Here is a 19,678-nt window from a genome sequence, read left to right on the forward strand (position 1 = left end):
ATAGGAAAATAATAGGTGAGTACTGACCACATCGCTGACCAATGGGATAGGCTTCTTTTTACGAAGGTCTGGCATACTGTCAATTCCGTACAGACCAGAGCCTCCACTACGGAACAAGCAAAACAGTTTTTATTTAGGTTTAAAATACAAATTTATTTAATCTAACCAAACTTCACCAATACAACACTATGTATAACTTACCCCGTTTTGACCCATGCCTGTCGAGTACTGGGTTCAACATCTCTGACCTGCAAGTATTTTAAATGTGAGAATTTAGGCTAGTGGCTTACAAAGACATAAAGAACTATGTTATGAGAGGAGTGGTGTTTGTGGAACCAGGCTTGGTTGAGTTTGACCTCTCTGATGTCACAGAACATGCAAATTAAAAAACAAACAAACAATAAAAAAAATTAATTAATTAAAAGACGGGACTAAAATGAATGTTGCTGAACTCTTTAATTAGGTTAAGTGAAATTAAAGCGTGGACCACAATTACAGTATGTAGATGCAAAACTATAGAATACATTTTATTTCCAAATAGGACAAAAGCACAACCACAAATTTTTGTCTGGATGATTAAACATGCATAGAAGGTCTTTTTTTATTTCTTCCTACAAATATAAATTTTTCCTTTTTCATTTATTTAGTTGACAGTGGCGTTTCCTCTGGGGTTCTTTCTAATAGATTTTGATAGTGTTTGAAAATATTATGAAGGGGAAAATGGAACGCGACACAAGAACTAACACCACAAACATTGTAAAGTTACAGCAAGCTCCTGATAAATTATTCTGTAACAGATTAACTAAAGTTATCAAGCAAATGTCTTATCTAGAATGTCAATAATACTTTCAGACTAAAAATTACACATCTATGCAGTCAATACCATATATAATGTGTATTTGGAGCATTATGCTTTGGAAACAACAAGTATTTATGTTGATAAGAAAAGTAAGAACGGTACTGTGTGGGGGGGATGCACACAAATAAATAAATAAATAAAAAAAACGAACAAACACAAAATAATGTAGCTTGAACATGGAGCTAATATATTTCAAGTAACCTGATTATCTTCTCTCCAACAGTCTGCAAAAACAAAAAAACAAAACAAAATACAAGTAGTATTATAAATCAAGCTGAGTAGCTGTACATGAGCAAAGTTAAACAATTTTAGTTACAAAATAAAGATTTGATTTTTGCTGTTATTACCAGGCTTGCAAGTGGTATATATGCAATAAATAAATAAATAAAATACCTGATACAAACTCGTCTTGAGACTGAGATCCTTGGGACCCTTGAGAGCCTTGAGAACCATGGGATCCCTGTGCAGATTTGGACAGTCTATGACGGGTTTGCCTCTTTTCCCTTAGAATACGTCGGAAATTCTCTATACGTGCTCTGTGACTAGCATCAGTTAGCCTGCCTTGCTTTTCATCAGTCAGCCTTTCTTGATTTTCTTCATGAAAAACATGGTTTTCCCTTATGGGACTTAAGCGCACCTCATCTTGGTTACGAACTGGACCCAGTGGACTTTCATCCTGCCTTGTTGCACACTGGTGGTCAGGCGTTATATCAAACTTGGACAGTTCTTCATCGGTTGAATAGTCTCCTTTTCCTTGTGAACTCTCTACAGAGTGATATTCTGTTGGAGTTCCAGGAGAGGGGCTTGCTTTATGTGGAGATGCTTGAAGGGAGCATGACAGATTCTCGTGCATCTCAAGACAATCCATGTAGACTGAAGGATCACTGTCCTCCTTTGAGGTGGCAAAGTGAGGATAATTCTCTGTAAGGCTAATCTCTCCCTCTGTATAATCTACAGTGATCTGCTCATCCTCAGGTTCAGAAATTTGTTTACCCAAGGATGGCGGTGCCTCTGTACCACTATCATCTTTTTCATCTTCGGTATTTAAACCTTCCAGCTTTTTGAAAGCCCCTTTTAAAGCTGACCTGACTGTGAGTACAGCCTTGCTAAAACTTGTTGCATCAAAACCTACGTCAGCAGTCCTGGGTGTGCTTTCAGAATCTATTTCAGGTGACTCTGGTGACAAAGTTTCTCCTACATCCTCCCTGGAAATGCTGTGATCTGTCCACTCTCTGTCCAAACTCTCAGCAGAACCGAGATCGAGAGTGTCCCCAGATGACGGGCAATCATCACATGGTGAATGTGGCTCTAAATAACCATCATCACAGTCTGTCAACAACACAGTGGAACAGCTCAAGCTCCAGGAGGGCCCACTCTCAAGTTCATTCGCGCAGGCATCTGTGGTGTGGTATCCAGAACTACGTGAAAATGGACAGTTTGCAGCACAGTCGCACTCCAAGTTTTCTCCCTCAGCTTGCTGTCTCAGAGGCCTCCAGTCCGCCTGACTGGAAGAACTTGAAGGTGAATTATAATGGGTTCCAAACAACAATGAGAGGTGCTCTGAACTGTTGTGAGAAGAATGACCTGGTGTGCTGCTTTGTGTGTCCTCTCTTGCACGTCTGTTCCAAACCCCTAGAAAGCTCTCTAGCTCTTCTCCACTGTTTGCACAAGAGGAAACATCCTCCTCACTCCAACCGCCTTCTCTACTAATACTGTGCTGAATATCAGCAGTTGGCCATCTGCTATACTCCGCGTCACCAGGAAGAAAGGCTGCCTCTGGACAACTGGAGCTCTGACATGATGACAATGAGCTAGTACTTTGGTAGTTTTGGTCACAGTGAAGCTCCAGGTAACAGACATCAGAGAAGCGCATGTCTGAACTCCTCTCCAAGTACTCTTGGTCTTTTTGATGAACTGTTCTGCAAGTGGCTTGATCATGCCATTGTTTGGGGGATCTATGTGATGATACATATCCTGAATCTCTTCCATAATCATTGCAGTCCAGCAAAGGATTGGGGTCGCCTGTTTGAGGGGAAGATATTGCATTCTGCCTATCCAGACTTCCGTGCCTGGTGTGACGTGTTTGAGAAACAGGGCTAGGATGTGTTACAGCTGAAGCCCCGGAACATAGCTCACCTATTTCACTGAGCACTGCATCAACACAACAGGATACTTCATCCACTGAGCCCCGCACAGATGTTAGATACTGCCTCAGGTCAGAAATTTCCTCTTGGATCTTATTGATTCCTTTCAGCTCCTTCAGGATATGCTCGACTACGTTGCTGTGTTCTGCTTCCTCATCCTCCATCTTCTGCCTCCATTCCTCATTTGTGATTCTTTCAAGAATCTTGGGGATAGAAGCCTCCACAACTCCACTGCCATCTTGGCAATCAGAATTTCTGTCTTTCTCAGATATGGTGGGGTTAGCTTTGGTTATTGCTTTGCTGACTGATATCTGGTCATGAAATGAATTCTCTTCTGGTGCCTGTAGACACTTCTGTAGCTTTTTACAGAGATTTTGCCCTACATTGGGGAGCTGTGTTTTTTTCTTCTGCAGCTCACTCTTCTTGGGTGAGAGTGGAACTGGCTCCAGTTCATGGGGTTCATCCTCTCCACTGACGTGTCCTCTGGGAAACATCCCTGAGAATTGGCACTTGTGATCAACTGTTCCTACACATGGAGATATCACTGCCTCTGTGACTCCTCCTTAAGATGGGTCAAGTATAAGCCAGCATCTTAACCTGCATATGAGTAAGTATCTGCAAGTAAGTTATTTTGTTGAAAAAGCTTTGAGAACCCATGTGATTATTATGCCTACCAGCTCTCTGTTAACAGATGGCAGCTAAATATGATAAAACCACCACATGAACTTTGGAAGTGTCAACTTGTCCTACTTCCAGCAATTACCTGAAACACAGGTACATAAATGAAACAAGCACAGGAAAGGTAATGATAAAGTATGCAAATGTATGCATTTTAAAAGTAGTGATTTTAAATGTAAACTGAATATAGCTCTTTTTTTGTAATTCCCCCAATGAGAAAGTCATTTATCTTTCCCATTTTTATTAAACCCATCAAGTGAAAAACACAAACACATAAAACTTTGCTTTTTTATGACCACTAGCCCAGACCACAGTGGAGTTCTAATTCTGACTATGCACAATATTTTAAACATAGGACAGAAAGTTCCTTTGCCTTCTGGATTAAAGACATGGCTGAATGCATTTGAGCACACATGGAATACCTCTATGAGAGACTACACTACTCTCCACAATACAAATGTTGGATAGACATTGTTTTAACTAAGAGTCAGTCAGAGTGGCAACTTCCAGAATGAACGCCATGCAGCTGCTTAGATCTCTGTAACTAGGATGCTTTGGAAAGACAGCACAGTAATTAGATGACAGGTCAATTCTCTCCTCTGAGGCCATGCCATTCTTACACACCCTTACCAGCTGCGTGGCTTAATAGCTCTGATCCATTGGTACACACTGGAATGACAACTGAATACCCCAACTGTAACATAAATCTGGTTCTGGCATTATTTTATTCACAGAGGGCATTTCACATAGCTCTGTGATTTTGTCTTCTTCACTGAGATAATTACCAAATTCTCAAAAATGTAGAAGATGTTGCAGTGGTTTCAAGGTCAAGTTCTGTTCATCATCCCTGCTTTAATACTGCTTGTAACTCAAATTAAGGAGTTTTAATTGGACACGGCAGGATTTCTTAGTGCTACAAATAGTTTATTATATAATTCTTTTGAGATTTGTTAATGCTACTTTTTAAAAACAGTAATAAAATTCACATTTATCTCTTCCATCTCTGTGACTAAATATCTGGTAAAAACCATAGGAAGTCTTAGCTTCTAAAATTTAAATTACAAGAAAATTAAACATTTTAATAATAATGATAATAATAATAATAATAAAAAATGGATTGCATTTATATAGCGCTTTTCGTGAACCTCAAAGCGCTTTACAATTCCATTATTGATTCACTCTCACATTCACACACTGGTGGAGGCAAGCTACAGTTGTAGCCACAGCTGCCCTGGGGCAGACTGACAGAAGCGAGGGTGCCATATCGTGCCATCGGCCCCTCTGGCCAACACCAGTAGGCGGTAGGTGCCCAAGGACACAACGACCGAGACAGACAGAGCAGGGGATCGAACCAGCAACCTTCCGGTTACTCTGTATTTTACAATACCTTTGTAGTCAATTTGCCTTATAACATAACTATACCTTAGCAAAGTTCTAGGAAAGCAAATTACCAACTCTATTAAGTAAACTAATCCAGGGAGTACATAATATAATTGCTAAATACATTAACACACCCCTGCACTTGAGGTCTCCAATAAGCACTTTAGCACAGAAGGTGTGTGTTACCCTGATAAGCATTTAGTGGGTAGAAAAGTATAATCAGCCAATCAAAACTGACTGTTTCAGTCACCACTCTGAGAATGAAAATAAGCTGATGATCTTATCAGCTGAATGGAATCACCCTATCCTAAATTTACAGGCAGCAATGTGCTTCACAATAAAATTACAGTTATAAATATTCTTTTTGGTCAAATTTATTAATTCCATAAAATTTAAATTATTAATAGCTATATTTAATTTACAAACATACCAACTAATGCTAGTTTTAGACATACTTGATGAATATGTGTAAACAAACAAAGTTGTATCAATGTGTAACTAATTAATTGATTGACTGATTGATCATAATAACTGAGGGGCAGGTAGGGGTTCGGGCCATATTCCAAGTGAGTCAATCTTCAGCAGTCTCCCTTTTTTTCCTCTCCTTATTAAATAATCAACAGCTTTCATTAAAAAGAAAGAAAAAGAATAAGTAAAAAAGGCATCTTGCTTTTGACTTTTTTAGCTGGCTCCTCATCAATGAATGAGATTTTAGAATACTGAAAGAAGAGATACTTTCCTGACATTTAATTGGCTAAACATGGATGCGTATCTATGCCCTACACTACTACATCTCCCATACAGTAACTTGTACAATCTAAATTTTTTAAATCAAAGTATATGTTTAATATATATTTAACATAAATATGCTAAATAAAATGTAATCCTTACCTTATCAGAAAGAAGGAACAACCTGTAGATGCCATCTCATAAAATTGATTAATTCCACATGGAGGGTTGCTCAGCAGCTCGTAATAGCAATTCCCTGTATTTTATAAAAATATTTCCCCAGGTGTACTGGTGAATATTGTTCAGTGCCAAACAAACCAGCAGATCTTCCTTCAAGTTAAAAAAATATACAAGTGCTGAGTTCCTGATTTCTACAACCGAAATAGCCAGCACAGCACAAGTAGATGATCACACAGCAGTTCACCCTCGGCTAAGTAGCCATCCCTCCCACCCTCTTGCATGCTTTCACTGCTCTAGCTCGCTCTCTCTCTCTCTCTCTCACTGTTCTCTGGGAGTCTATTCCAGTGCAAACCTAATCTGAGGTTGTAAGACTACCAGCTTTCAGCTGATCACAATCACTGTAAAGAGTCATTTGTCAAAATGTATTGTTTTTAAAACTTAAAAACATTCAAGCTAAACAGATTGGCAATACTACTTTCCCTGAGTGACTAAATGACAATTTGTGGAGTCGAAGGATAAAACGTTAAAGCATATTCTCATCAAGTATGGGTTATGAATTTGCCTCCCATGATTCTTTGCTGTCATCAAGTGTTATTAAATTACTACAATCTCATTCCAAACCTTTCTTTGAAAATAAACAAGCACGTATGTTTTACAGTATCAAATGTAGCATTGTCATTATGCTAGTCACTGTGATGCCATGCGAAAACCTTCCACTTCTAATTATTTATAGTCTTTACCAGCAGCCTTGTGTGATAAGTATTTCCTTGCATCATTTCATAAATAGCACTTAGACAGCTTTCACCCTTGATTTATACTCATGTCTTCAATCACTCATTTATAGTTCATGTTCATCTCAACCACATCATGGAAGTCATCATCATAATGATAGCATGCAAGGGCTGTATGCCCTGCTCCTTCATTGCCATGCTGTTAAAGGTTTAGTCAGGGAGGATGAACTATAGTTATGACTAACAAATCCCAATATTGTCATTATGAACATGGTAAAGTCCAGTCTTTCTGACTGGTCTTAAATTATTAAATGTAACATTTAAACTTAAATTCTCCAGAAATGGTAATGCAGATTGCCCCAATATTTGGTCACATTACAGTTGATTCCATAATCCCTCAATTGCCTTTTTAACAAAGGTCATTTGATTTGTAAAAAACAAAGAAACAAACACATGGGCTACAGATGCTGATTGCAACCTACACAGTATATGGAGATATGTGTCACTGCATATATTCTGTTTTTGCACATTCTGATAAAATACACAACAACCGTTTAGTCCACACAACATAAAAAGAAATACTGGTAGCCACCGCTACACCTCAGCCTTCTAACAGATGTAAAAATGTAAAATTTTAGGTGATTTTCAGAAAAGTTGACATCTGAACTTGACCTTGAGTTCAAGGTCACTGAGTTCAAAGATTTTTAGTAGCTGCACTTGGTAATTATTTGAAAATCTTTGGTGACATCCTTCTTGTGTTATCGCTTTCAGGAGATTTTCAGAATCTCTATCTAATTTCTTTTTTTTTGAATTTGTCAAACATAGCAGTGAGCAAAACATCTATTAATGCCATATAGATTTTTCATGCAGTGAGTAATCAGCCTAAAATCAACACTATATTTCTTACTATGAGTACCACATGAAGAGAGTAAATTCCACATTTAAGACTTAATAAGATGGAGAGGAGACAAAGATGTCTCATATAAGTTACAAAATGAAGACTACTTAAAAATTAGAGAGGATCATAAAAACTTTTGCTGCATAGTTTTAGCAGAGGAGCACATTGTTAGTCATGTGCCTGCAATTAGGACACCAATTCACTAGAAGTAATATCATTCTAGTACATTTTAGTGCATCTGCATGAACATTCAGAGAGACTAAACTCAACCAGTTTCAAAGGATTGTATGTATGTACGTGCTTGCAAATGTTTTGTGTGTACAAGGACAGGGAAAAAAAGAAAGTTGGAATTAAGGGTTAATAACAGATTGAACATTGTTGGAGGAACTGAAGTTAAAATAGTGCATACCTCCCGCAGTTGAACTCTGACTTTAGTGATGGCCTTCATCCAATGAAGTCTGGATTGGGAAAAGGGTAATGGTGGTCCATCATCATGGAAACTAGGTCTAGGTTACATGGATTTAAGCATTAGATGAAAAGAAGAGAAAGAGGAAATTTCTCAGTTCTCAAGCATTTTCATTATATCACACACACAGTTGAATTACAAGCAAAAATGTACCTGTGGAGTTTAGGGGATCCTGTCTCTGCTGTAGTATCACTTTTCAAGTTCTGTCTTTTGTCAGGGGACAGCCTATCCATCTCCCGCTCACTGACCACAGAGTGTCCATTGATGGAGAGATTTGTGCCATTTGTGCGTAGCTGCCCATTGGTAGAAGGGTGAAAACCAGTACTATGATAGGAGTGGAAGGACTCCTCCAGTTCTGATCCTCCAGTGCTCTCGTGGCCAGTCTCACTAAGCTGGGAGCTGGTCTGGCTAAGATTTCCTGATGACCCAAAGCGACTACTTTCCACTGGACTACATTGGTGAGAAAGGAGTGAGGAAAACATTCAGAATGGTGAAATATCATTTCTGAATATTTTATAGTTTTGAGTTTCCACTACAAAAGACCAAATGGATTCGTAAAATATGATGATTACTAGATGTACACGTAAAAAAATACTTAACAAATGAAAGTTTACAAATTAAAGCAGAATTCCATGACAATGTTGCAACTTAATTCATAAAATTTATATAGCCCAATTCACAACAACAGTCGGCTCAAGATGCTTTACTCAGTTGCTGAAACATCCATATATATATATATATATATATATATGTGTATACACTCATCTACATTTTTTGCAAGTGCCTAACAAAAGGGACTGCAAAATGAATAATGATATAACAATAATAACAATATAATGATAATAATAATAATAATAATAATAATAATAATAATAATAATAATGTTTGAGTACAATGTAGATTCAGCCAGAAAATTAAAACTCAATACAACATTGTTGTGGAATTCAGATTTAAAATGACAAATGATACTGCAGATACTAAACACAAAAAGCCCACACTGAACAACACAGACATAGACACAAAATAACTAAATTAGTGAAAATTGACTGCAAAGCTGAATAGGAAAAACATTTTTTTTTCAAAATTCCCAATACATCATAAATGGGGGGGGAGAGGGAGGATGCCATTTATTGTACTTTTACTAGCCTTGTTGTATTCAACAGAAGGTTGGACTGGTTGTCCAGCTGCACTCCAGAGTTAGGACCTGCAGAGGGGTAAATTTCTACAAGCCTTTCCTTCTCCTTTGGGGTCAGGGATGCTGAAGGATCTACATCAGGAGTGGAGATGCAAATCTGGGGAGTTGCTATATCATCTGTGGAACCTACCGGTTCAGTTTTTTGGGCTTCAGTTGTTTCGACCTTTTGTACAGTCTCATTGCTTGCTGAACTGTTGTTAGTTTGGGGTTGAGAAGTTATAACTGGGACAGCTTGTGATTTGGACGGCTGTGTCTGCTGAGGAAAACCTGCATTTTCCCCCAGTAATGAAATGGTGGATGGCTCCTGTTTTTCAGTATTAGATTTTTCCTCTTGAAATATGCCTCCAGAAAGATTTTTCAGCCCTGAAATTAGGCTACTACCTCCTTCTGTCTGAGACAATGATGAAGCAAATGATGGTGCTGATGACATCAGGGATCCAAGAGATTTTCCTGCATTGCTCTGTGCAGATATAAACCCAAACAAAGACTTAGCTTGAGATGGCTCTGCATTGTTGGGCAACTGATTAGGAGGTGAAGTAACATTAACATCTGCTTCTTTGACATCAGGTGGGACTGACTTGTCACTTTCTTTACTCTCAGGGTCCTCTTTAATAACCATGGGCTTCTCATGTATCACTTCTCCCTCACCTTCTGGTTTTTCTTTTTCATTGTTAACTACCTGATGAATGACATAACTGTCTTTTGCTACACTTGAAACAGTAGAAGTTTTTAAACAAGCTGTTTCAGATTCCACAGCACTGTCATTTATTAAGGTGCCAGGCTTCACTTGATCTTTATCTTGCAATGTTGAGCCCATCACTATATTTGCACTGGTGATTGGTTTGGGTACTGCTGGCACAGATTCAGATGGCTTACGTGGTTGTCCCATTGCACTGGCTGTTGGTTTTGGTACAGCTGGCACAGATTCAGATGGCTTAGGTGGTTGTCCCATAGCCCCAAACAAAGATCCTCCTATGCCACCAAGTAAAGTTGATGCTCCAGTTTGTGATCCTGCAGTCTGACCAGTAGCTCCTCCAAACATTCCTCCAAACAAAGAACCACCAGTCTGAGGTGTAACTCCAGAAGCTCCAAACATTCCACCCAGTAATGAGCCACCACTCTGGGGAACTGCAGATTTGGCACTGGATGCTCCCCCAAACATCCCACCTAATATTGAACCTCCGGTGGTGGGGGCAGTGGCTTGAGTAGCAGACTGAGGAGCAGACCCTTTAAATAAGCCTCCAAGTAATGATCCACCTGTTTGTGGAGACGCTGTCTGGGCACTGGGCCCTCCAAAAATACCCCCTAGTATTGACGCACCAGTCTGACTGGAGGAAGGTTGGGGTGCTGTTCCTCCCAATCCAAAAAGCTTTTGCTGTTGCTGACCTTCAGTGGGGGTAGGTGTTGGTTTGAAAAGAGCGGACATGAAGCCAGTAGCTGTATCTGACTTGTCTGGCACTGGAGGTTTCTGTTGTTCTTGGACCAAAGAACTTACTGACTGAGGGAATGGTGTTTCCTGTTCTGCATTAGATGTTTTTGTATCTTGACTCAACTGACTACTCCTTGCAATCTCTGAATTTACAATTTGTTCTGTTGATGCACACGTTTCATACTCTTTAGACTGATTTTTTTCAGATAAGGCAGTTTGCTTATCAGTATCTTGGCAACTTACTTCTTCTATGAGAATATCCTCACCTTTAGACAAGCTTGCAGCAAGAGGCTGAACTTTATTCTCAAATGTATTTGGGATTTCCACTTGATCGTTGCTTTTGATCAAAGTATTAATTTCACTTGTATCACCACCAGTCGAAACAGTTTTACTGTCAATGGCTTTTTGTTGATCAGTTACAGTTGATGTAGTACTGTTAAGAGTGGTAGTTGATATTTTGTCATTATTAGATGTTGGAGTAGTTGTTGCAACTGAAGCAGATCCTCCAAACACTGAAAGCAAACTTGTGTCATTAGGACCAGAAGCACTAGTTAAAATACTACCTAGAAGAGATGTACCTGTCTGTACACCGGCTGTTGGAGATGGTGAACTGCCCAAAATCCCTCCAAATATAGAGTTTTTATTTTGGGTTGTCTGATCAGCCCCACCACAACTTCCACCTGTGGACCCACTAGTCTGCACAACAGATGAAACTGCTGAACCACTGAAGATACCACCTAAAATAGACCCAGCAGACTGGGATCCAGCAGCCTGGGGAGCAGATCCTCCAAATAAGCCTCCAAGTAATGATGACCCTGGCTGTGATCCTGTAGTTTGGGGAACAGAACCACCAGTCTTGTTGAGACTAGCTTGTGGAGCAGTCTGCGGTACAGACCCTCCAAATAATCCACCTAGCAATGATCCTCCTACTTGAGATGATGGTGTTTGAGGTGAAGAACCTCCAAACATTGCCCCTAACAGAGAACTTCCAGTCTGTGAAGAGGGCTGAGGGGCAGAACTTGCAAACACTGAAAACAACCCCTTGGCTGGTTGGTCTTTCAGGCCCGATGATCCAGGTGTAGACCCTGTAGTTGACAGCCCTGTTTTGGTAGAACTTGGCTCAGTGCTGGGTGCAGAAAATAAAGAAAGAAAACCTTTTCCCGGCTCATCTGAGAAAGATCCAGTTAAAGATGGAGGATGTGGGTCTGATCCACTAATCACAGAGGCTGAAGGTTCTTTAGAAAAAGAAGGATCCTGGGGTGCACTCTCTGTGCTCATTTCCTTATGCACAACAACACATTCTGAATTTGAGTGCTTAGATATAACATCACTGGCTTCAATTGAGTCACCACAAGTATTTGTGGTAACTACAGTAATATCACTAGATGGGGTGGCATGCACTTGACTGGAGTTACTATCAGATTTGTTCGCTGAGAATTCACTTGAGAATTCACTAGAAGGGGCATCTTTGAGGACATGGTCACTTGAAATAGATGCTATCTGGGAAGAACTTTGTTGTGAATGAATAGCTGGGGGCTCTTTGGCAGAGGTGACAGCAGATGAACTGGGAGTCTGTTGTGGTGTTGGCAAAACATCGTTAAAAACAGAACGCATACTCTTGGTTGGTTCTTTTGGGACTGCAGTCCCTGGTGTGTAGGGCATGTTTGTATCTCCTCCAGTTCTTGGTGGTTGAGGGGAACTAGGACCACTAAACACGGAAAACAATGTTTTTCTTGGATTTTCAGTAGAGGCAGACAATCCACCGAATATACCCCCAAGAACAGAGGTAGCTGTTTGTCCTTGTGGCAGAGGCTGTTCTTGTGGTTTAGATGGTGCCTGTGGTCCCCCTTGTTGTTGAGTTTGTGACTGGACTACTCGTTCTTGAAATGGTCTTGTTGATGACTGTGTTTGTGGCGGGTTGGGATCACTAAACATTGACAACAGCCCCTTCATTGGGCTTTCAGCTGAACTTGATGACCCAGGAAGAATTCCCCCTAGAAAAGATCCAGTTTGATTTTGAGATTGTTGGGTGCTGTGACTGCCGAACATTGAAAGGAACCCTGTAGATGGAGGATCCTTTGGAGGGATAGTTCCCCCCTGTGGTGCCTCAGTGTTGGGCCTGGATTCGTTAGGAGGTGCATGAGGAGTTGATGCTGACAACTTTGATAATAAACTTTTACCAAGTGTTTCGGGTTGAGAAGGCTGTGAAGATGTGCTTGATGGGTGTGTTTGAGACAATGTCCCAGATTTATCTGTAGTTTGCTGAGTATTTGGCCCTGTAAACATTGAAAATATAGTTTTACCAAGTGATTCTTCCTGTTGACCAGTAGGACCAGACTGGTTAGATGCTGCTGATCCACCAAATATTTCTCCAACTGAAAATCCAAACAGCCCACCAGATGGTTTACTTTCAGCTTCCTGCTTTGTTTGTGCAGCAGGCGGCACAGATTGTGACTGGCTTGCTGCAGAGCCTGTGGGGATACTCGGAGTAGACACTTCCAAAATATTTTTATCTGGGATTAGGCTCTGCATAGACCTAGATGAGCCACTTTGGTCTAACGTTTGCTGTCTCTGAATACCTTTAGATCGAGATGCTGATGTTAGTGAATCCTCTGTAACACTAGGTTTGATTTCCTGTTTTTGTAGTTGAGAGGGCTCAGTGCTAAACAGATTACTGATTGACCCAAAAAGATTTGAAACTCCTGTAGCCTCTTTATTTGTAGTGGCACTTCCTGGTAAGGAACTTGTGCTGCCAGTTTTGCTCTGTTGATTTGGAGATGTGTCAGTAAATTTATTGAGAACTGGTTTGGTTTCCTCTATTCCTACTGCAGATTTTAGGAAGTTCATGAACCCTGCCTGTGGTTGTTCAGATGGTTTTTCCACTGGTATGTCCATCGGTTTATCAGATGTAGGTTGTCCAGTTGGTGCAGGTTTACTAAGATATTCTTTTGATCCTAAAGGCACTGTCACATTGAGGTTTGTTGGTGGAGTCACTTGTTGTACCATGGTAGTCTGCCGCGAAAGTTTAGGTTTCTGAGTTGCATGTGAATTTGTTGAGTGTGTTGCAGGGTGAGTCACTTGAGGTGCTGTTGGTACTGTGGGCAAAATTCTACCCTGTTTGGTAACTGGCGTTTCAATTTGTTGTTTAAAGCTTTCTGTCTGAGTCACAATGGCAGTAGATTCTTCTCTGATGATCTTAGACTTCAGACTCTGAAATCCTGATGAAAGGATGCTTTTAGATTGTTTGTCAGTGGCTTGCTCACATGTGGACTTACTAGAACTGTTCAATTCAACCTGTGATGTTTTGCTGACAAAAGAGGTTATTAGGGAAGAAATCTTCTTAACCTGACGATTAGGTTGCTGTTCTCCTGGAGACACTCTTTTCCTCCATTCTTCCTCTGATACATCATCCACATGTTTTATTGTAACAGCAGTCGATGAACGCCGCCGTTGGCTAGGTTGGTAACAGTTATAAAGTAAGTGTTGATTAGAATTTGCTGTAGGAGTAGAATTCAGGGAAACAGAAACCTTTTGAGCAAGAAATGTCTTTACTTCCTGGTTATTCCAGTATGGGCCAATATGATCTCTATTATGACATGAAAGGTCAATGATGTCATTACAATAATCTTGATATACATAACTTGGCTGTCCTGGATCCATCTTAACTTTGTTTAATGTATAGGATGAGAAATCCACACCGGGCTGCCCTTGAGACAGAAATGAATTTTCAAACATTTGAGAGAATTGTTCAAGATTTAAATTCATAATCTCATTTCCTTTTCTGTAGGCAGCGGACAAATCTAGGGGGGCATTTAGAAGTTGAGAATCCCTGTGATCTTGGCCTGGAAGCCAAAGAAGCTCATCTTCATTGTAAAGTGGAATTTTAAAGCCACACACTAAAACCATCTCATTCTTCAGCCAAGCACTTGGAAAACTTTCTAACTGCTGTGCATTTCCCCAAGATTCATCTTCAGGGGCACATGCATACACATATTCTCCCGCTGCATCTGTAAGTAAAGCATAAATATACTCATGATCTGTGTAAACAAAGTAGCCACAGTCACCGTCTTCTGCTGGCCACCACATTCCTTGCTCCAAAAGAGCCAGCCACTGCTGATACCATTCAGTGTCTTCAAGGTACCGGGAGTCTTCAAGGTCTATGTTTGCACTTGGAGGATCTACTGGTCTATTCAAATTAAACTGACTGTGATGGATCATGCCATTAGTGTGAACATGGTGTGAGTCTGGATTATCCATTCCATATTGCCAGTTAGCTGAATAAGATAAGCTTGGAGCAGTTTCTTCATAATACCCTTCATGATATGAAACACCATTCAAGCTATAAGTGCTACCATCATTAAATGAATGCCATTTCCCAAACTTGCCATTACTCTGTTTAGTAGTTAAGTTCAACACACCTTCCCCATTGGGTAAATGTTCTATATTTCCCAAGTCTTCATAACTATTCCATAATTTTCTCTTTGGATATAGATCATCATTTCTATATCCTTCACACTGATGTGGTTTATATTGTTCTTGGTGATAAACAACACCTTGCCATTGCACAGTGTTCTGATTCTCAGGTACTGGTAATGGTGTACTTTCAGAACTGAGCCTATATCCTTGATTCTCTACCGGGAAATGATAACCTAGTGACTCATCCTGAAACTGCTGCCACAGAGCACTTTCACGGATCCACTGGTTTTCATCATAAGAGGGACTTACTGCATATGCAGACAACTGATAAAGGTTTTGACTTGTAGCGTTGTATAAAGATGGGGAGCTTCCACCAATATATGGATGCATGGTCATGACTGGTGAAGTTGCACGACTTTGTAAAAGGGAATGGATATTTCCTGTACTATAGGCCATTGGGTTAGTTGGCCTAAATGAACCAGAATTATATAACTGAGGCAAATTACCAGTGCTCACTGAGGAGTATGTCGTACAGCTCTGAAGAGATCTTGCAAAAGTAGCTGATGTACGCAAATCCAAACTCTCAGTATCGACTGACACAGGTGCACTGATTAAAGCATGTCTACTCCTTCCTGGATTGAGAGAATCTGGATTGTCTTTTTGTAAACCATCCCTTCCAAGGTTTAAGTTAGCACTTGTTAATATGTCAGAATAAGACTCCGTGAACTTGGCTGAAGTAGTCTGTTGTCCAGTTATCTGATTTGTTCTTTTCTCTTTTTCTGCCTTTTCTTTTGATTGTTGTTGTGTCATATTATTGTGTGGCTGCTTTTGCAGTGGGCTTTTCATTGTAACTGTATAATTATTGGCCCTTTCTTGAGGTGGTTGTTCTGTTGATGTTTGACAGGTTGTGTGAATACTTTCATTTGATTTTGTAAACTTGTTTAACAACCCTGAGAGCACTCCCGATTGACCCGGTGTCTCTATCTGTGTTGGATCAGTCTGGTTATGTGGTATTTTGTTTTGCTGATGTGTTTCATAGGTGTTTTTGGGCTGCAGCTGTTGAGCTGTGTTTTCTGAAGGGGATTTAAAAAGTCCAGAAAACAGACTACTTGCATGTGTTGTTTTTTGCGTTGTGCCATTTTCTGGCCGATCTTGACTAGAAACTTGGATATTCTTTGTCTTTAATTGCTCATTATTGGATTTGCTTAGTGTCATTCCATGCTGATGAGCTGACAGTTGACTTTGTGTGTTTATGTTGTCTGCTGAAGCAAATTTTAAAAGTCCAGATAGAAAACCACCTTGTTGGGATGGTGCTTGCTGAAGTGGAACAGTCTGCTGTCGAGCAAATCCTGGTTTATTTGTCTCGTATCGGACACCGTGGTGATTCTGAGGGATGTTTTTAATAGGAGGACCTTGGCTTGGACCTTGAGTATTCAGTTGGCTCAGACCTTGTTGACTGCTTTGGTGGTGAACTGTTTGACTCCTTGAAATATTCTCAGAGGATTCAAATTTGAGCAAGCCAGATAGCAGCCCCTTTTCTGGAGTGTGTGTTTGCTGAGTTCTGTGTGAAGTCTGCTGCTGACCAAAGTAATTGCCGGGAATGTTCCTTTGTGCTTCACTATCACGAGATTGTCCCTTTTGTTGCAGGTTTTTTGTCGATGAAATGTTCAATAAACCTGAGAGAAGACCCCCCATCTGTGGAGTTGAAGAGGTTTGTTCTGGGGCAGTGTGTTGGGAAAATTGTGTGGGATTATTTCTGTTGAATGGCTGATTGTTAGCATGCTGTGATAAATGGCCAGATAAGTCACTACTAGAGCCAAATGTAAGAATTCCAGATAGCAATCCACCTTGTTTTGGTTGATTGACAGTCTGCTGCTGCATTCCAGATTTCTGATTTGATGTATGTTGGGCTTGTGAGACAGATGACAGTTTGCTGTTCTGAGATTGCTGATTACGGATTACATTCTGGTCTGGACCAGAGGGTGCTGGGGTAGGGTTGAATATGCTGGAAAACCACCCTTTCTCACTATTTTCCTGGTGCACAGGAGGATTCTTGGTCAAGGTGGTCGAAGTTGTTGAAGTCAGATCATGCTGAGGATTCTGTGTTTTTATGGAGGCACTGATATCTTCACTGGATGCAAACTTTAAAAAACCAGAAAGCACACCACCTTCTGCTTTGGGACGTTGCTGAGTGGAAACGTTTTCAGATGAAGGGAAAGGTACTTTAGGCTTACTAGTCAATGCCGGGTCTTCAACTGGTTCCTCTAGTTGGGGGTTCTCTGTGGTTCTAAACACTGGATAAATTGCCACAGGTGGAGTTCCCTGGGGTGAAACAGGGGCAACAGGTGTGATCAGTGAACTTAATGACTTCTTAAAAGGGCTAAAGAAACTGGTGTTTGCAGAATGTGTTGGCCCAGTTGACCTTTCTGGCTCTGGAACAGGAATACTCTCTTTATTCAAAATTGACTGGATTTGTGTCTCATATAAGTTTCTATCATAATTTTGTCCTGAATATTTTTCGTGTGAAAGTCTTCTTAATTTTCCTGTTTCACTACCTCTGTTATCAAGCCATCTCTCTTCCAATTGTGTATGACTCTGAGAACATGTGGGTTCCAATGCCTGTTTGCATTCAGCCAAATTCACATTATCTGCTGAAAAAAGCTTCAAAGGATTTAATCTACCCAAGACTGAGTTTTCTGGAGCACTTTGAGGTTTGGTTACAAGCTCGGGTACATGGTCTTTTGCACTTGTTTGAGTCTGACACCTGCTGGGAGTTTGTGTTTCTTGATAATGACTGTGTATTTTGGCATCATGTGGTGGGTGAGAAGGCAAAGAATTGAATGATTTTTCAGGAGAACTTTCTACTGGAGAGACAATAGCTACGGGAGCTGTGTTATTTGATTTAGGAATGAAGGACAACAATTTTATTAGTCCAGATTGTGAGGGTTGTGTGGATGATACTTGTGGAGATAGGGCAGGCTGTTTAGGGCCTCCACCAACTTTGTCAGTGAGAGAAGTAAACAATGAGCTCATGGCATTTTTTACTCCTGAAATTCCCTGATCAGATTGGGGTTCTTCTCTTAAATCCTTTGAATTACTTTGTTCCTCCCCAAATGAATCAGTTCTATTGCTACCATAGGAGGATAGCCTAGACTTGCTTGATTTAGGCAGGGATCCATATTTGCTAATTTCCTCTTCTTTTTCAGCTAGGTATTCAGACACTGTTTCAACAAGACATTGAAGCTCATCCATAGGATCAACATATTCATCACTTGGCTCTTCTACAGGAGAGAGCATTGCCTCTGAAACCCATCCTCCTGATTTAGGTTTCCCATACTTCTTCTCCCAAAGGCTCTGTGAATTTTCTATGTGGCCCTCATAGGAGAAAGAATGCCTATCTTTATAATGTCTTTTGTTCTCTGAGCGACACTCATCAGCCATAAAGGCAATGTCATTAACATTGTCCTCTGCTCCTACAGGGTGGTGCAGAGGACTCTCCAATTCAAAATCAAACTGTGCCTTCCTTCTAGCATCTTGCCCTTTTTTGTATGCCACATAATTCTCCAAAGTGCTGTCCAGCTCATTTTTAGCCCACATCCTTGTTTTGTAGAGAAGCCCATTCTGATATGGTCTCAGATCTGATGTCATACGCTCCTCTTCTTCCTGCATCTCTGCTACCTGTCGCATGAAAAGCTCCCCTCTTTTCTCACGGAGGAGTGCAAGGTCAGTGGGAAAGGTCTCTTCTCTCATTTTGTCTGCTTCTGGACTGAGAAACCCTCCTGGGTCTGTAATCTTTTTCTTTCGCCGACGATCAATAGTATCATAACCCTCAGGATAGGTGGCAGGCAGACCACCACTATGCTTTGTATTCTGATGGATAGGTGAATGTGATAGCTCAGAGTAGGGTCTTCCCATGCGAAAGATAACGCTGTCTTCATCATCTATAAAGTCACTTAGCTGTGGCTTGCTTTGCCCCTTGTATTTGTTTTCCCAATCTTCAACCCCCATGCCAGAATCTACAGGTATAATTCTGACTCTTCCTTTCTGGTTTAAAGAGCTTCTTTTTTTTTTGTGTAAGTTAAAAAATAAATGTAATAAGGGTGTGGGAATGGATAAAGGGATGGAAAAGAGGCATACAAAAAGAAAAAATGCAAACAAAAACACAAGTTAAGCCACACAGTAAATTATGACAGAAACAAATCTAAATAAATCTTTTCGTAATGATGACCTGATCTATAATATATATGATAAGCAATACGTAACATTACATTCTTTAATAAACATTTTTGCAGTTTTTGATGATCTTAACTAAACTGCCCAGAAGGCATACCAAAAGACTAGAACATAACATGTTACACATTTCGTACATTTGACACGGGTAATAAAACTCTTTGTTTGCAAGTGTGAGATTGTGTGCATATGGCTCCATGTTTGCACGTGCCTCACTGAATTTAGATTGTTGTAAATCCCCACTGCAACAGACATGCTTATCAGCACTTCCACAGTCTGTCTGTAAAAGCCTTAACAGGAAATGTCCGCGAAATCGCCACCATGTGGCATTCACGGAAGAGGT

General features: G+C 40.3%; 1 protein-coding gene across 1 annotated transcript in view; it reads right to left on the reverse strand.

The window, feature by feature from the left end:
* Positions 1-19,678, reverse strand: part of unc13bb (unc-13 homolog Bb (C. elegans)) — a gene marked incomplete at its 5' end in the record, with an annotated part of 73,993 nt that overhangs the window by 19,128 nt on the left and 35,187 nt on the right. Inside the window, 4 exons of the mRNA XM_025909369.1 lie at positions 28-106; positions 202-248; positions 8,009-8,105; positions 8,219-8,515. Coding sequence (XP_025765154.1) covers positions 28-106; positions 202-248; positions 8,009-8,105; positions 8,219-8,515 — 520 coding nt within the window. The remainder of the gene's footprint in view (positions 1-27; positions 107-201; positions 249-8,008; positions 8,106-8,218; positions 8,516-19,678) is intronic.

This window comes from Oreochromis niloticus, linkage group LG7, assembly GCF_001858045.2.
Source record: "Oreochromis niloticus isolate F11D_XX linkage group LG7, O_niloticus_UMD_NMBU, whole genome shotgun sequence".
Classification (NCBI taxonomy): domain Eukaryota; kingdom Metazoa; phylum Chordata; class Actinopteri; order Cichliformes; family Cichlidae; genus Oreochromis; species Oreochromis niloticus.